A 13,328-nucleotide genomic window follows, 5' to 3' on the forward strand; every position below is an offset into this window, starting at 1 on the left:
TAAGTATTTACTGAATAATTAGTATTAACTGAATAATTAACTATGTTTTACTAATTCATTAGCAGTTATTGAATAACGCAGATTGTATTTACTTAGTTATAAGTCTAGTAGTTACTTAATAATTACCAGGTATTAATTTATGTGCTGTTTTAATTAAATAATGAGTAGTTGTTGAGTAACTGAGTGTAATAAGTGAGGCAGTTCTGCTCTGTTAATCTGGCCAAATATTTTAATTGGACTTTTTGAACATTAATATTCATGTTTTGACCTTTACACCTTTAACATCCTGTTTGGAATGCAGTAAAAGGCTCTAGCGTACGCCTGATTGGTGGTTGCCTGGTTACCTGGGGCTGAGCTCTGGAGGGGCGCTGCTGAAGCTGACCACGGGAATCTGCAGGGTGGCGGGACGGTTGTGGTCTGAGGGTGGTCTGAACGGACGAGGGGGTAGCAGGGGGGAGCGCAGTGGGGAGTTGAGCCCCCTGGTCAGACGCAGGGGGGAGCGAGGTGCACGGGACACTGTGTGCTGCTCTTCATCGTTCTCCTCATCCTCACGGATGGAGGGCAGCTTCTTCACCAGGCCTCCGTTACTCTCCCAGTCCACCTGAAACACAGACACAGATATAAGATATGTGAGATATGAAACTTTACTGTCAGGATTATATGATTGCATTTAATAGCACATGTTCATCCCATAAAATACACTTTTTATAAAATAAAAGTTATTTTGATTCAACTAGTTCTGCTATAGTAGAGTGATGCTAGAGTAGAGACATATATAACATGTTACAAAGCACAAGTGCAAGTGACTATAAAGAGAGGTTTCATAATGCCTTCTAATACATGTTTAGAGGAACATTGTACAGACTAATGTAACATACATTATAAAGTAACATATTGGTACTTTATAATGTGTTATATAACGTCTAACACCAAACCTTAACCTCAGTTTAAATACTAATCCTAAACTTAACCTCAATCCAAATCCTAACCATACCCTTAACCCCAGGCCAAAACTCTAAACTTAATCTCACTCTAAATACTAATCCTAAATTTAACCTCAGTCCAAATCTTAACTCTAATCTTAACCTCAGTATAAAACCTAACCATAAATTTAACCTCAGTCCAAATCTTAACTCTAATCTTAACCTCAGTATAAAACCTAACCATAAATTTAACCTCAGTCCAAATCTTAACTCTAATCTTAACCTCAGTATAAAACCTAACCATAAAATTAACCTCAACCCAAGTCCTAACACTAACCTTAATCTCAGTCCAAAACCTAACCCTAACCTTAATCTCAGTCTGAAACCTAATCTTAATCTTAACCTCAATCCAAAACCTAAACATATCTCTGGCCCTACTCCTAATTCTAATATTTACCCTAATCCAAATCCTAAACCTAATTTTGGCCCTAATCCTAATCCTAGTCACAACACAAAGCCTAATCCAAACTACTACTATCTATCTTAGTCCAAGACCTAATTTTAATCGTTACACTGGCCCTTGTTCTAATTTTAACCTTAATCCAAAACCTAGGTCTAACTTTAATCTTAATCTAATCTAATCTAATTTCTTAGGTCAACATGTATGTATATTAAATGAATGCTCCAAATAAAGTGAAATTCAGTTTTAGTCTTGAGTAAAAGTCTGTTGACAATCTACTGAAGGTTCAGACGCTGCTATAACACTGATATGTTATTGATACGATACTAATTAATGTTTATTTAATTTTAAAATGACTATTTAATGAATTTATTAGTGTGAACAGAACAAAAAGTAGTTATTCTATGGCATTACTTAACAAACTCAACCTTTGAAGCTCCCTTATTTCTAATATCCAAAAAGCACACAGAGAAGTGTCTCAGATCTAAAGAAGAACAGGCTGGAAAGCTCTGAAAGTTTAGTGATCAGGATCTCTGAATGAAATGTGTGACCAGTGGGGGGCGCACCAACACAGTCTGACTCTCTTTCTATCCTTCCTTTTTGGTTTATGCACTGTGTCCCTATCTTTTTCTCTCTCTGCTTGTGTCCTTATTTTCTCTTCACTCTTTCCCTGTTTCTTATTGCTTATTAAACCTCTCCGTCTTTCCTCTGAGCTCCTGCCGCTCCACCACTTAATCCAGAGCTGCTCCACCCTCACTTCTCTAAAGGAGAAAGTTCCTGCTGTAATGAGCAGAATCGATTCCCGTTATTTGCTTCTGAGAAGCTGTTGCAGCTGCAGCTTCGTTAAACACTGCTCTAATGAAAAGAGAACAGCGTGGCGTGGAACACCAGCACCTTCACTCATACGCGCGTGTTTGTGTGTGTGTGTGTGTGTGTGTGAGCTTCAGCCTCCGTCCACCTGCAGTGTGTGAGGAGCTTTATGGAGAGGGATTATTTACATCTGTGTCAGTCAGCACTCTCTCTCTGTTTGTGTAGAAGGAATATACACACACACACACACACACACGTGTAAATGTTTGTCCACACTCTTCTAGTTCTTCTAATAAATGATTTTTTGGATCACAATTTCGTTCCACCTCATGTGATACGAATGACAATGAAATCTCCTTGAATCCTTGAATTCATTCAGCTACTTTAAAAACAAAAGAGAGACTCTAATATTCTAATATAAAATCTGTATAAACATTAAATCCAATTAACTAAAATTAGTAACTGTTAATAAGTAAAAGTCTATTAGATTGAAAGCTTATGCCTAACATTTTTATTTTAGATTTGACATTGACCTTTTTGTTCACAAACTATCCCTAAAAAGTAAAATACACATTATAAAAAGTGTGATTAAAAATCACATACAATTAGTAAAAATGAGCTCTTTTAATTTGCCTCTTTGGCTCTAGTGCTGGATTTTCTTTTCAGTGCAGTGGGCGGGGCTAAGCTATTGTTTCATTGGCTTATAAACATTTTTTATTGGCTCGCTAATAGTCTATTCTGATTAACAACAAGTTTCATTTAGTGTTATGTGCAACAAAACATTTGAAAAAATAAGAACATACGTCATGTCCATTGTAAAGGGTTAAGTTGTGCCCATTGCTGACACAGATGAACCTTTTGGAAGCATCTCTAATGCTGAGTGTGAGCTAGAGAGGTATAAAGCCCCCCTCAGAGCTACATCCAGTACTTTTGGTATGAGTTGAGTTGAGGAGATGAGGTGGGATGGTGACCATCCAACATCCTGAATTAACTAATTAATGTCCTTGTCACTGAATGTAATCAAATTCTCATAGTTATGACTACGGCTGGGTGTTGTTCAAAAATGTAATTGTAGTAGTCATTAATTGTAACAAAAAATACAAAAGATGATAATTATTCTTAAACAACATATTTATTTAACAGCTGACATGAGTAATCTCATTCTCGTAATCTCATCAGACCAAATTTCAAATTTTATTCTTAAGCATATCTGGATGCATTTCAGTGTTTAGGAGTTCTTTTTTAATTGCTAATGTAATTATAAGTATTTACAATCATGATTATACCGCAGTTAGACCCTGCAATGTGATTGGCTGAGAGGCGTTTTTTAAGTGACATTATTAGCCGATTATGCACTGTAACCGAAGCTCTCCACCACATACAGCTAACCTAGCAACGATGCAGCACATACAAACCAAATACAAACCTAATGCAATGTCATTATGCACCACTGGGGGGTGCTGGATCCCATAGGCACAGTGCAGAAATGCCATGTCTCCAACAGGCGGCGCAGACAAAGATGCAGTCCGCACAAATAAATAAGCCGCGCGATTCGAAAATACGCATTACGAATACGTGAGACAGCGCGAGAGATAGTGAGAGACTGAGCGAGTTAGCGTGAGACAGTATAAGAGAGAGCGAGAGACAGCACAAATGAGCGAGAGACTGAGTGAGTAAGTATGCATGCTCTCCTCCTTTGACACATTCATGCAAAGTATAATAAATAGGGATAGATAGATAGATAGATAGATAGATAGATAGATAGATAGATAGATAGATAGATAGATAGATAGATAGATAGATAGAATGGACAAACATGAACATTCAGTTTAAAAGAAAAACTGACAGGTATATATATATAAAATATCCATTTTAATAGATATTATGAAATGAAAACCTCTCTTTCACTCTGTTTCTTCCTTCTCTCTTTTTCTCAGCTTCTTGTTTTCTGTAGATCTTTCTCTTTCCTGCACTCCGCCTCTCCCCGACACCCCCCCACCCCCTCCATAACTGGCACACTGCTCTCCTCTCCTCTCCTTGTTGTTCTCTCTGTCTGCAGCCCCCAGTGCAGCCCCCCTTATAGCGGGGTATTTATAGCTCTCACTGCTATTCTTAGTAACCCGAGCCCCACCGGCACCGCCAGCGCTGGTGTGTGTTCTCAGCGCACGTGCACACGTTTGTTTGAGTGTGTCTGTGTGTGTGTGTGTGTGTGTCTGTGTGTGTGTGAGTGTGTGTTGCTTCACGAGCAGAATCAATTACTGCAGATGTCTTAGTTGGAGGATGTGAATTCACACAGACAGCCATGAACACTCAGAGATCCACAATACACACCAGAGAGAGAGAGAGAGAGAGAGAGAGAGAGAGAGAGTGACCAGTGATGGGCAGGGTGGATGTTACAAAATAGAATCAGAATGCACACACACACCATATACATATCAAAATAAAACAAACACAAAACTGAAACCTTATTGCAGACAGAGAGAAAAAGAGAAAGAGAGAGAGAGACAAAGAGAAAAAGACAAAGAAGGATGGAGGGATAGAGAAAAGAGTAGGACTGAATCTGAAAAAGCAGAATACACACACAAACACACACAGCAGCGCTGAAGGCACTTCCCTGCATTTATTTTCATTTCTGCTCCTTAATTATCTGAGGCAAATTAAAAAGGGCTGCCGCAGGAGTGCTGGTCTGTGTGTGTGTGTGTATGTTGACAGTAAGCTGCCCGTGTGAGGTTTTCCAGCCCAGAGCACACTGATGCTTTATCACACAGCAACACCAGCAATTACACTCCTAAACACACACACACACACACACATACATAGAACAGTCTAAAAATGAACAGCATGAAAAGTAACAGTGTGTGGAAAGGCAGATGAATTAGTAATTTAGTGTGAAAATAAATAGAGTCTAGAAAGCAACCGAATGTAGAGGACATTATAGAAAAGCACATCAGGGAAAGGAAGAGTCTGGAAAGGAACAGTATGAAAAGAACCAACATGGATTAAAGCATCAACAGTATGGATTGAAACAGCACTGAAAGAAATAGGCAGCAAAGGAACCGTGTGGGTAGGAACAGCATGAAAGGGGAAAGACTGTAAAGGAACAGCATGACAGAGAAATACTGGAAAAGAACAGCATTAAAGAGAAAATCTAGGAAGGAAATGTGTATAAAGAGAATAAGATAAGAAACAGATAAGAAAGAAACAGCAAAAAAGAGAAAGACTCTAGAAAGAAACAGTGTGGAAAGGAACATCATGGAAAAGAACAGCATTTAAGAGAATAGTCTGGAAAGGAACAGCATGAAAGAGAATAGTCTGGAAAAGAACAGCATGAAAGAGAATAGTCTGGAAAGGAACAGCATGGAAAGGAAAGGTAAAGACTGGGAAGAAGTGAGAAAGTGTAGAGTCTGAAAAGAAACATCATGGAAAGGAGCAACATTAAAAGAAACAGTTTAAACAGAGAAAAGGAGCATGAAAGTGAAGAGTCTGGAATGGAAGTGTTTGGAAAGGAACAGTATGAAAGAGAAAGACTGGAAAAAGGAGAAACATGAAAAGTAACAAAATGGAAGAGAATAGTCTGGAAAAGAACAGCATGAAAGAGAATAGTCTGGAAAAGAACAGCATGAAAGAGAATAGTCTGGAAAGGAACAGCATGGAAAGGAAAGATAAAGACTGGGAAGAAGTGAGAAAGTGCAGAGTCTGAAAAGAAACATCATGGAAAGGAACAGCCCGGAAAGGGACAGCATAAAAGAGAATAGTCTGGAAAGGAACAGCGTGAAAAGAAACGGCATGAAAATTAATATTCTGGAAAGGAAAAATGTGAAAAGAAACATCATAAAAGAGAATAGTCTGGAAAAGAAGAGTGTGGAAAGGAATAGCGTAAAAGAGAAAGACTGGAAAGGAACAGCATGAAAGAGAATAGTCTGAAAATGAAGAGCATGAAAGAGAAAGACTGGAAAGGAACAGCATGAAAGAGAATAGTCTGAAAAGGAAGAGCATGAAAGAGAAAGACTGGAAATGGTCTGTAAAGAAGAGCAAGCAATAAAAGAAACAGGAAACTGGAAACTGGAAAGGAAAATAGGGGAAGAGAATAATCTGGAATTTACCAGAGTGAAAAGGAAGAGTGTCAAAAAGAACAGAGTAAAGGAGAAGAATCTGAAAAGGAGAAGGAACAGGAGGAAAGGATGAGAGGACAGTGTAAAAAGTAGGAGTATGGAAAGATGGTAATTCATGCAACACACCTTAATAACACCTCATCCCTTTATCTTTACTATGCACCGGTATCTGTGCAATTGATTCTATTGGATATATTAGAGAGTCAATAGCATAGTCAATAGTTACAAACCTGTGGGAATCCTTTCAATGACTATAAACGAATGCCATACTCTATTAATAGACCAGATAATCAAAAACCCCAGGTTAAATATTTAGAGCTTGGATGAATTTGATCATTCAGCAAGTTGTGATTTTTACAGTATTGGGTTTATTTTTTTGGTTTCAGTGGAAAATCTGATTGTGTATAATAATTTTATTAATCATAAGAGCATCTTCAGGTTCTGCACTGCGAGAATGCTGCCTGCCATCCTGCCACCCTATAGAAGCGTGTTTCTGCAGAGAGGGTGTGAAGAGCACTGCAGTGGGGGAGGTTCCCCACCTCCTCCTCCTTCTCCTCCTCCTCTTCCTCCTCCATCCCTCGCTCACTCACGTTTTTCTATTTATAGCAGGCAGGCTCCAGAGTTAGCCTGCAGAGCGGGAGCTCCCTCAGCCAGTGAAGGAGAGCCCCCGCCTTCCACGAGCTATTAATAACCCCTGCACACACACACATAGAGATACACACACACACACTGCAACAGCAGCCTGCTGCTATTTCTGTCCTACACACTCCGCGTGCCCCAGTGTGTGTGTGTGTGTGTGTGTGTATGCGTATATGTGTGTGTTTCTGGGAGAAGAAGGGAAGGAGGACTCGTGAGTGAGCAGACATGTGCGAGGATGAGGGAGCAAGGACGCATCCTGTGAGAGAAAGAGTGTGTGAGAGTGTGTTTGTGCGTGTGTGTGTGAGAGAGGGTGTGTGAGTGCTCCTGGAGAAAGTGAAAAAAAAACAGGGAAAAGAAAGGATCTGCCAAAAGCAGCAGATGGAGGATCAATTTTCGTGCTGAAACAGCAGCCATGTCCAGAGGACACACACACACACACACACACACACCTGTGGTAAAGGTCAGTGGTGCTTCAGCAGGATGCTCACAAATCCATCAACTGCAAATTCAATGCAAAAGCGTAAAAATAAAAACATTATTTCTTGTGCATTTGTCAACTTTGCTGGAAATACCTCCTCATTTCAAAATACAATGCAATACTCACAGAACCTCTTGAATTTAAGTCAATAAATGAAGATGCCAATAACTCCTACTCCTACAGAAACCTGAATCATAGAGATGAATCCACCACGAGTAGCCTGAGGTCATTACGCATTCCACACATCTGATAAACAGAGGTGTATACAGTACCAGAGACCCAGACTTGAGTCAAAAGACGCTATAAAAAAAGAGACTTGAGTAAAAGTTGAAGTGTTCTTTAAGCTCCACAGATTACCCCTTAACATGCCAGTGTTTTTGTGAATTGTCTGCCTGACATTACACCACTGAATCTTGAGGATTTCTATACAAGCATTACATATAAAACTTTCATATATGATGAAAGGAACATTGCTGAGAAGCATCATTGTAATTGTAACAGAAAACGTGAAAATTATTATTATAATTAATATTAAAGTAAACATGCTAATGTCAAAATATAATGAATAGAATCGGCTCTTTCCTGAACTTTATTTTAAAATCAATATTTTCCTGAATACAAATTAAACAGTTCACGTCCTTCAAACCTTTAGTTTCTTTATGTTTGTCTAGTTTTTACGTCTATTTTCAAACCTGCAGAATTTGGGTTGATTACTGTTACCGATCTGGAATTATTAAATGGAGTAGAGAGAAAACAGGCAGCTTCTCCAAGTGGCCTGTAGCCCTCAAATTTTCAGAATGTGAGTTATTTTACTGCAGAAAAAAGGGTTTTGTATCACCTACACCTGTAGCCTGTATACGGGACAAGGCATGTAGTGGAAGTACTAAGGTATTCAACATTTTTTGTACTTAAGTATTGCAAGTAGTTTATTCTAAAATGTGCTACTCAACTGCTGAAAGTAAAAGTGCAAGTACTGTGTTATCTAGTTCAAAACTTTAACAACCAATAGGATACACTGTTGTAAAAGTACTTTCTTTTATATATTTTGATTACTTTAGTTTTGTTTAACCCTTTAGAATTATATCAATTAAAGACAATACCAGCAATATCAACCTGTGTGTCTGTGAGCTTAAACTGCAGTACAGTTGGGTCATGCAACAAGACAATGATCCAAACACACCTGCAAGTTTATTTGGTAATTGTTCTTGAAACATAACAAAAAAAATATTCTTTTAAATAGTTATGGCAAGTGCTAAAATTAAAGTCTCTGATCTAGTAGGATTGGCCAAAATTCCTGAACAGTGTTGTGAGAGACATATTGATTAACTACATAAAGTGTTCATTTGCAGTTACTGCTGATTAAGGAAGTGTAACTATTAAATGGATAAGGTACATTCACTCTAGAGGAATTGGGTGTTCGGGATTGGACTATATTTCTTGTAACTACATAAAATGTCTCATGTCACATTGGTGGCACGGGACTTAGTGGTTAGCATGTTCACCTCCCAGCACTGGGGTCTTGGGTTCAAGTCCCTATCTGGGTGGAGTTTCCATATTCTCTCTTTGTGTGTGTTTGGGTTTCTTCTGAGGACTCCAGTTTTCTCCAACAGTCCAAAAACATGGAGATCAGGTAAATTGAATGCTTTAAATTGATTTGTATATGTATGTATATGAATGTGTATTGTATAGGATTGTGTGTGTGTGTATAAAATGTATGTATTACTGTGTGCCCAGATTGGATTGGCACTGTGTCCTGGGTAAATGCTGCTCAATGCAGTCCTCCAGGTGGACGGTTGTTTCCGTTTGAGAGTACGCTGTGCGCTATTGGCTGCCGCTTCTTACTGGTGAGTGGATGAGTGCTGATTTTGTAAAACGTGTAAACTGTAAAGCATCCTTGGGTTTCTAGAAAGGTGCTTTAAAAGTGTAACTTCATTCACAGAGTAACTTTATTGATTATTTGCTTTTGCTTTTGATTAAAGATGCAATGTCTATTATCATATTCACCCATCACTGTCAGCCTCTGTGCTTTTCACTGTATTTTTTCAGCCCTACTGCACAACCCAGCAAATAGATTTAGATGTGTGTATGTGTGTGTATTTGTGTATTTGAGTGTTTGAGCCACTCACGTCCGCCCCGTGGCCCTCACGCAGGTTGTAGGTGAGGTCGTGCTGGATTTCACTGACGAATTTCTGGGCGTACTCGGGGTAAAGGCGCAGCACCTCGCGCAGACCCTTCAGGCTGATGTACTGCAGATCACAGTAGGTAAGAGCCTTCACGTTAGCGTTGGTCTTAATCACCTGCTCCCTGGTCAGTGAGTCCGAGCCAATCAGATCACCTTTACCTGAGGAACAGAAAGTAGATTAAGGGTTACTACTGACAGCAAATAGCTCCAAAGAACAACTTGGTGCATGAATAAGACTGGGGAAAAAAACTGTGGGTCTTTGGGAATTCTGATGCATACATTTGGTCTAACATGTGCACCAGTCTTCGTTTAAATGCAAAGTCTAAATTAGATAAAGAGAAACAAATGAAACTACACATTCCTTGGCAAAAGATAATTTAAAGTTACATAGAACTAGGGATTTTGAATTATACGAACATCTTCTGCAGAAAAAATGTCAGGGTATCTGTCCATGGACTGAAGCTTAAACGTAAATGGGTCATACAGCAAGACAATGACCCTACCACACTAGTTTACAAGTCTTCAAAGTAATGCTTAAAGCATGAGAAATTCAATATTTTTTCGAATGTCCAAGTGTATGACAAGATCTCCTTTTTGTGATTTCCCCAGATATTTGCCCAATGAAAATATTGCTGAAGAACCTAAAAAAAAAACAGTTCAACCAAGTTCAAACAGATTTGACCATTCTGAAAAAGACAAAATGGGGTCAAAATGCCAAATGTCAGATTATTTTCCTCAATAAACGAACGTTAAAAACAACACTACACATAATGTTATTTAAACTTCTTAACTAGAAAGTAAGTTTGGAAGAGTAAAGTTGGAGAGAGCAGAGGGCGCCCGAGTTGATGCTGAGGATAAAAATAGGCCTCAGTCTGGTGCATGGGGGACTGTGGAGGCAATAACATATTCTGTAGTCTGACAGTGTTTGTGTCAAATCAAATCATGCACTCTCTGTGGCACACACACACACACACACACACACACACACTCACACACACTCTCATAGAGCACCAGAACATCTCAGGCACTCACGTGCGTGTGTGTGCAAAAGTGAGAAAGGACTGTGAACATATTTTTTAAAGGGCCCAGACCTTGAAAATACTGGCCTTCCTTTAATTCAGAGTTCATGCAGTACATTGTCATTCACGTTCATTACAGAAGTATTGATACTAGGTTTAAAAAAAATACTTTTTTAGAAGTTGAAGTTTCAGCTTTTTACTCCAGTAAAAGTTCTGCTTTTAAAACTACTTAAAGTTTTAATATCATAGCTTCTCTGATGTCACAAATCCAGCCTGTTTTGAATGAACTGTTGTTGTGATGTCACAAATCTAGTCTCTCCGGCTTCCATTGTAGTTGTAATGCCACAAATTCCAACACTTTTACATACTGTGTTTTGGCCATTTTAATCATACAGCAGTTTAGTACCACACTAACATTTAGGTAATAAAAGGTGCTTTTAAAAAACACGACACCGTGAAGCTAATGACAACAGTGTCAGGATTAGCGCAGGGAGGAGATGCGGAGGTGGACGCAAATGCGAGAAATTTATTAATAAACGATAAACAAGAAAACAAACTACGAACCAGAAATAAATGAAAATATAGAAACAAGGACTACAAGGAAAACCAACATCCTAACAGACGTAACAACATATAAGAATCGAACAGGAGAACGGAAACACACGGACTATAAATACACAGGGACCACAGGAAACATCTGACAACAGGTAACAAGGGGGGCGGAGCTACAAACAAGACACAGGTGGAAACACTGAATAAGGAGAGACTGGGGGAAAACACAGAGGAACATGGAGCAACGACAGACACAGAGAACAGTAAATAAACAGAAATAGCAGAAAAATACAGAAAGAAATGAGAATGAACAGGGAACAGAGCCAGTAACACAAAGAGCTTGTTTGATACTGTATATGTTACAAAGAGGTTGCAAATATTGTGCTAAAATAATATATATATATATATATATATATATATATATATATATATATATATATATATATTATAACAAATAAATGTGTGTGTGTGTGTGTGTGTGTGTGTTGCAGTATTTGCAGTGCAGCATTTACAAAGGACACAAGGCAGGAGGCAAGAGGACAAATGATGCTGGAAGAGGCAGAGAGCAAACAGATGAGGAGAGAGAGATGTGATAGAGGAAGATAAGAAAAGGATGATGGGAGGGTTAGAGGGTAGAGAAAGAAGTGTGAGTGTGTGTGTGTGTGTTTGAAGTTTCACATTTACTGTACTCTCTAAGCTACACATACAAACTCACAGTACAGAGTCACAGTAACTCTCTCTCTCTCTCTCTCTCTCTCTCTCTCTCTCTTTTAAAACCTACACTTCATACAGAAACTAGATGAAGAGAGTACTTCAACAGCAGTTAAACTTTTATTACATGGATTTTTAATGTGTAACTACACATTTATTAGAGACACGTATACTACGTACTAAAACATCTAAAATAAAGACAAGATAAAATAAGAATTAGAATAAGAGTTGAATAATATTACAAATTAAACAAACACAAATATAGAATTTTTAAATAAATAAAACTAAAGATATGACTTTATTTGGATGGTCCATGAGGTTAGGTGTAGGGTTAGGTTTAGGGTTCTGTTTAGGTTAAGGTGTGGTTTAATGTTTAAGGTTAGGGTTAGGTCTTAGGGTTGATTTATGGTTGAGTTTAGGCTTATGGTTAGAGTTGTACGTAAGGTTAGGTTCTGTGGGGAAACAGTTATTGATACATTTAACTACACTGTAAAACCCGATAAGTTGACTAAACTCAAAACTTTTGTTGTAACCGATTATCAAATAAATTTTAAGTTCATGTAATATAATTTTTAAGTACAATGAACTTAACAAATACATATACATATATATTTAAAATTAATATTTTTCTGAACTTGTATTTAGTCTTCTTTCTGGTTTTATTCAACTATTGTTTTTAAATACATAATGATGCTTGTTCTTCAGCCTACAACACAGAGACCAAGCATTTAACCATAATATGTGATCTACAAGTTTACCTAAGGTAGCCCCGGGTGAATTGCTACACACTAAAGTGAGTGTCAGAAACTGGAAACACCCAGTATGCAAATAGATTGTGACGACAGAAGCCAATGGAAAAGAAGCTGTTAATGGCAACAGACTAAACTCAGTTATTATAAGTTGGTTCAACTCAAAGATCCCAGTTTAATAGTACAGTTTATGTGCCCACGAATGTTCAACTAACTCAAAATAGTTGAGTATTGTTTAGAAATCTCCAATTTTATGTAAAACAACTTAATTTATTTGAGTTCAAACAACTTCTGGGTTTACAGTGTAAGAGTTCAGTTACATTTAATAGATATTTAACTGAGTGTAAGTTGAGGATCTATGAGGCATCTATAATGAACCATCCAAATAAAGTGATACTAAACTAAAAAGCAAAACAAATCAAGTAAAACAGTTTATATAGAAATAAAAGGTTTGAAGTGACTCAGTGACACCAGTGAGCTGAACATGAGTGTTTACTGTGGTGAGCACCACCGGAACATCATCACAGACACTCCCAGCTTCCATAAACAAACCCCCAAAGCTCTTCTGTATGAGTTATGAATGGCGGCGTGAGATTTCTGTATGAGCTGAATGCAGCATCAGGGTTTGGCAGCAGCTTGAGCTTCAGAAGTTCATATTTCATTAGATGTGTGTGTGTGTGTTTTAGAGTGTGT

At 38.1% G+C, this 13,328-nt stretch overlaps 2 protein-coding genes and 1 long non-coding RNA gene across 3 annotated transcripts in view; 2 read left to right on the forward strand and 1 right to left on the reverse strand.

Annotated features, from left to right (window-relative positions):
- Positions 1 to 13,328, forward strand: part of armc8 (armadillo repeat containing 8) — a 318,657-nt gene that overhangs the window by 44,060 nt on the left and 261,269 nt on the right. The gene's annotated exons all lie outside the window — the stretch shown is intronic.
- Positions 1 to 13,328, reverse strand: part of kcnh3 (potassium voltage-gated channel, subfamily H (eag-related), member 3) — a 220,959-nt gene that overhangs the window by 8,281 nt on the left and 199,350 nt on the right. The window contains exons 11-12 of the mRNA XM_022680490.2: positions 9,549 to 9,763; positions 345 to 601 (exon numbers count right to left, since the gene is read on the reverse strand). Coding sequence (XP_022536211.2) covers positions 345 to 601; positions 9,549 to 9,763 — 472 coding nt within the window. The remainder of the gene's footprint in view (positions 1 to 344; positions 602 to 9,548; positions 9,764 to 13,328) is intronic.
- LOC111194934 (uncharacterized) lies at positions 8,970 to 11,878 on the forward strand. Its single transcript, XR_002651380.2, has 3 exons — positions 8,970 to 9,266; positions 9,573 to 9,684; positions 11,667 to 11,878. It is a non-coding gene; the product is annotated as an uncharacterized LOC111194934 (long non-coding RNA).

The sequence above is a fragment of the Astyanax mexicanus genome, chromosome 11 (genome assembly GCF_023375975.1).
Source record: "Astyanax mexicanus isolate ESR-SI-001 chromosome 11, AstMex3_surface, whole genome shotgun sequence".
Lineage (NCBI taxonomy): Eukaryota > Metazoa > Chordata > Actinopteri > Characiformes > Acestrorhamphidae > Astyanax > Astyanax mexicanus.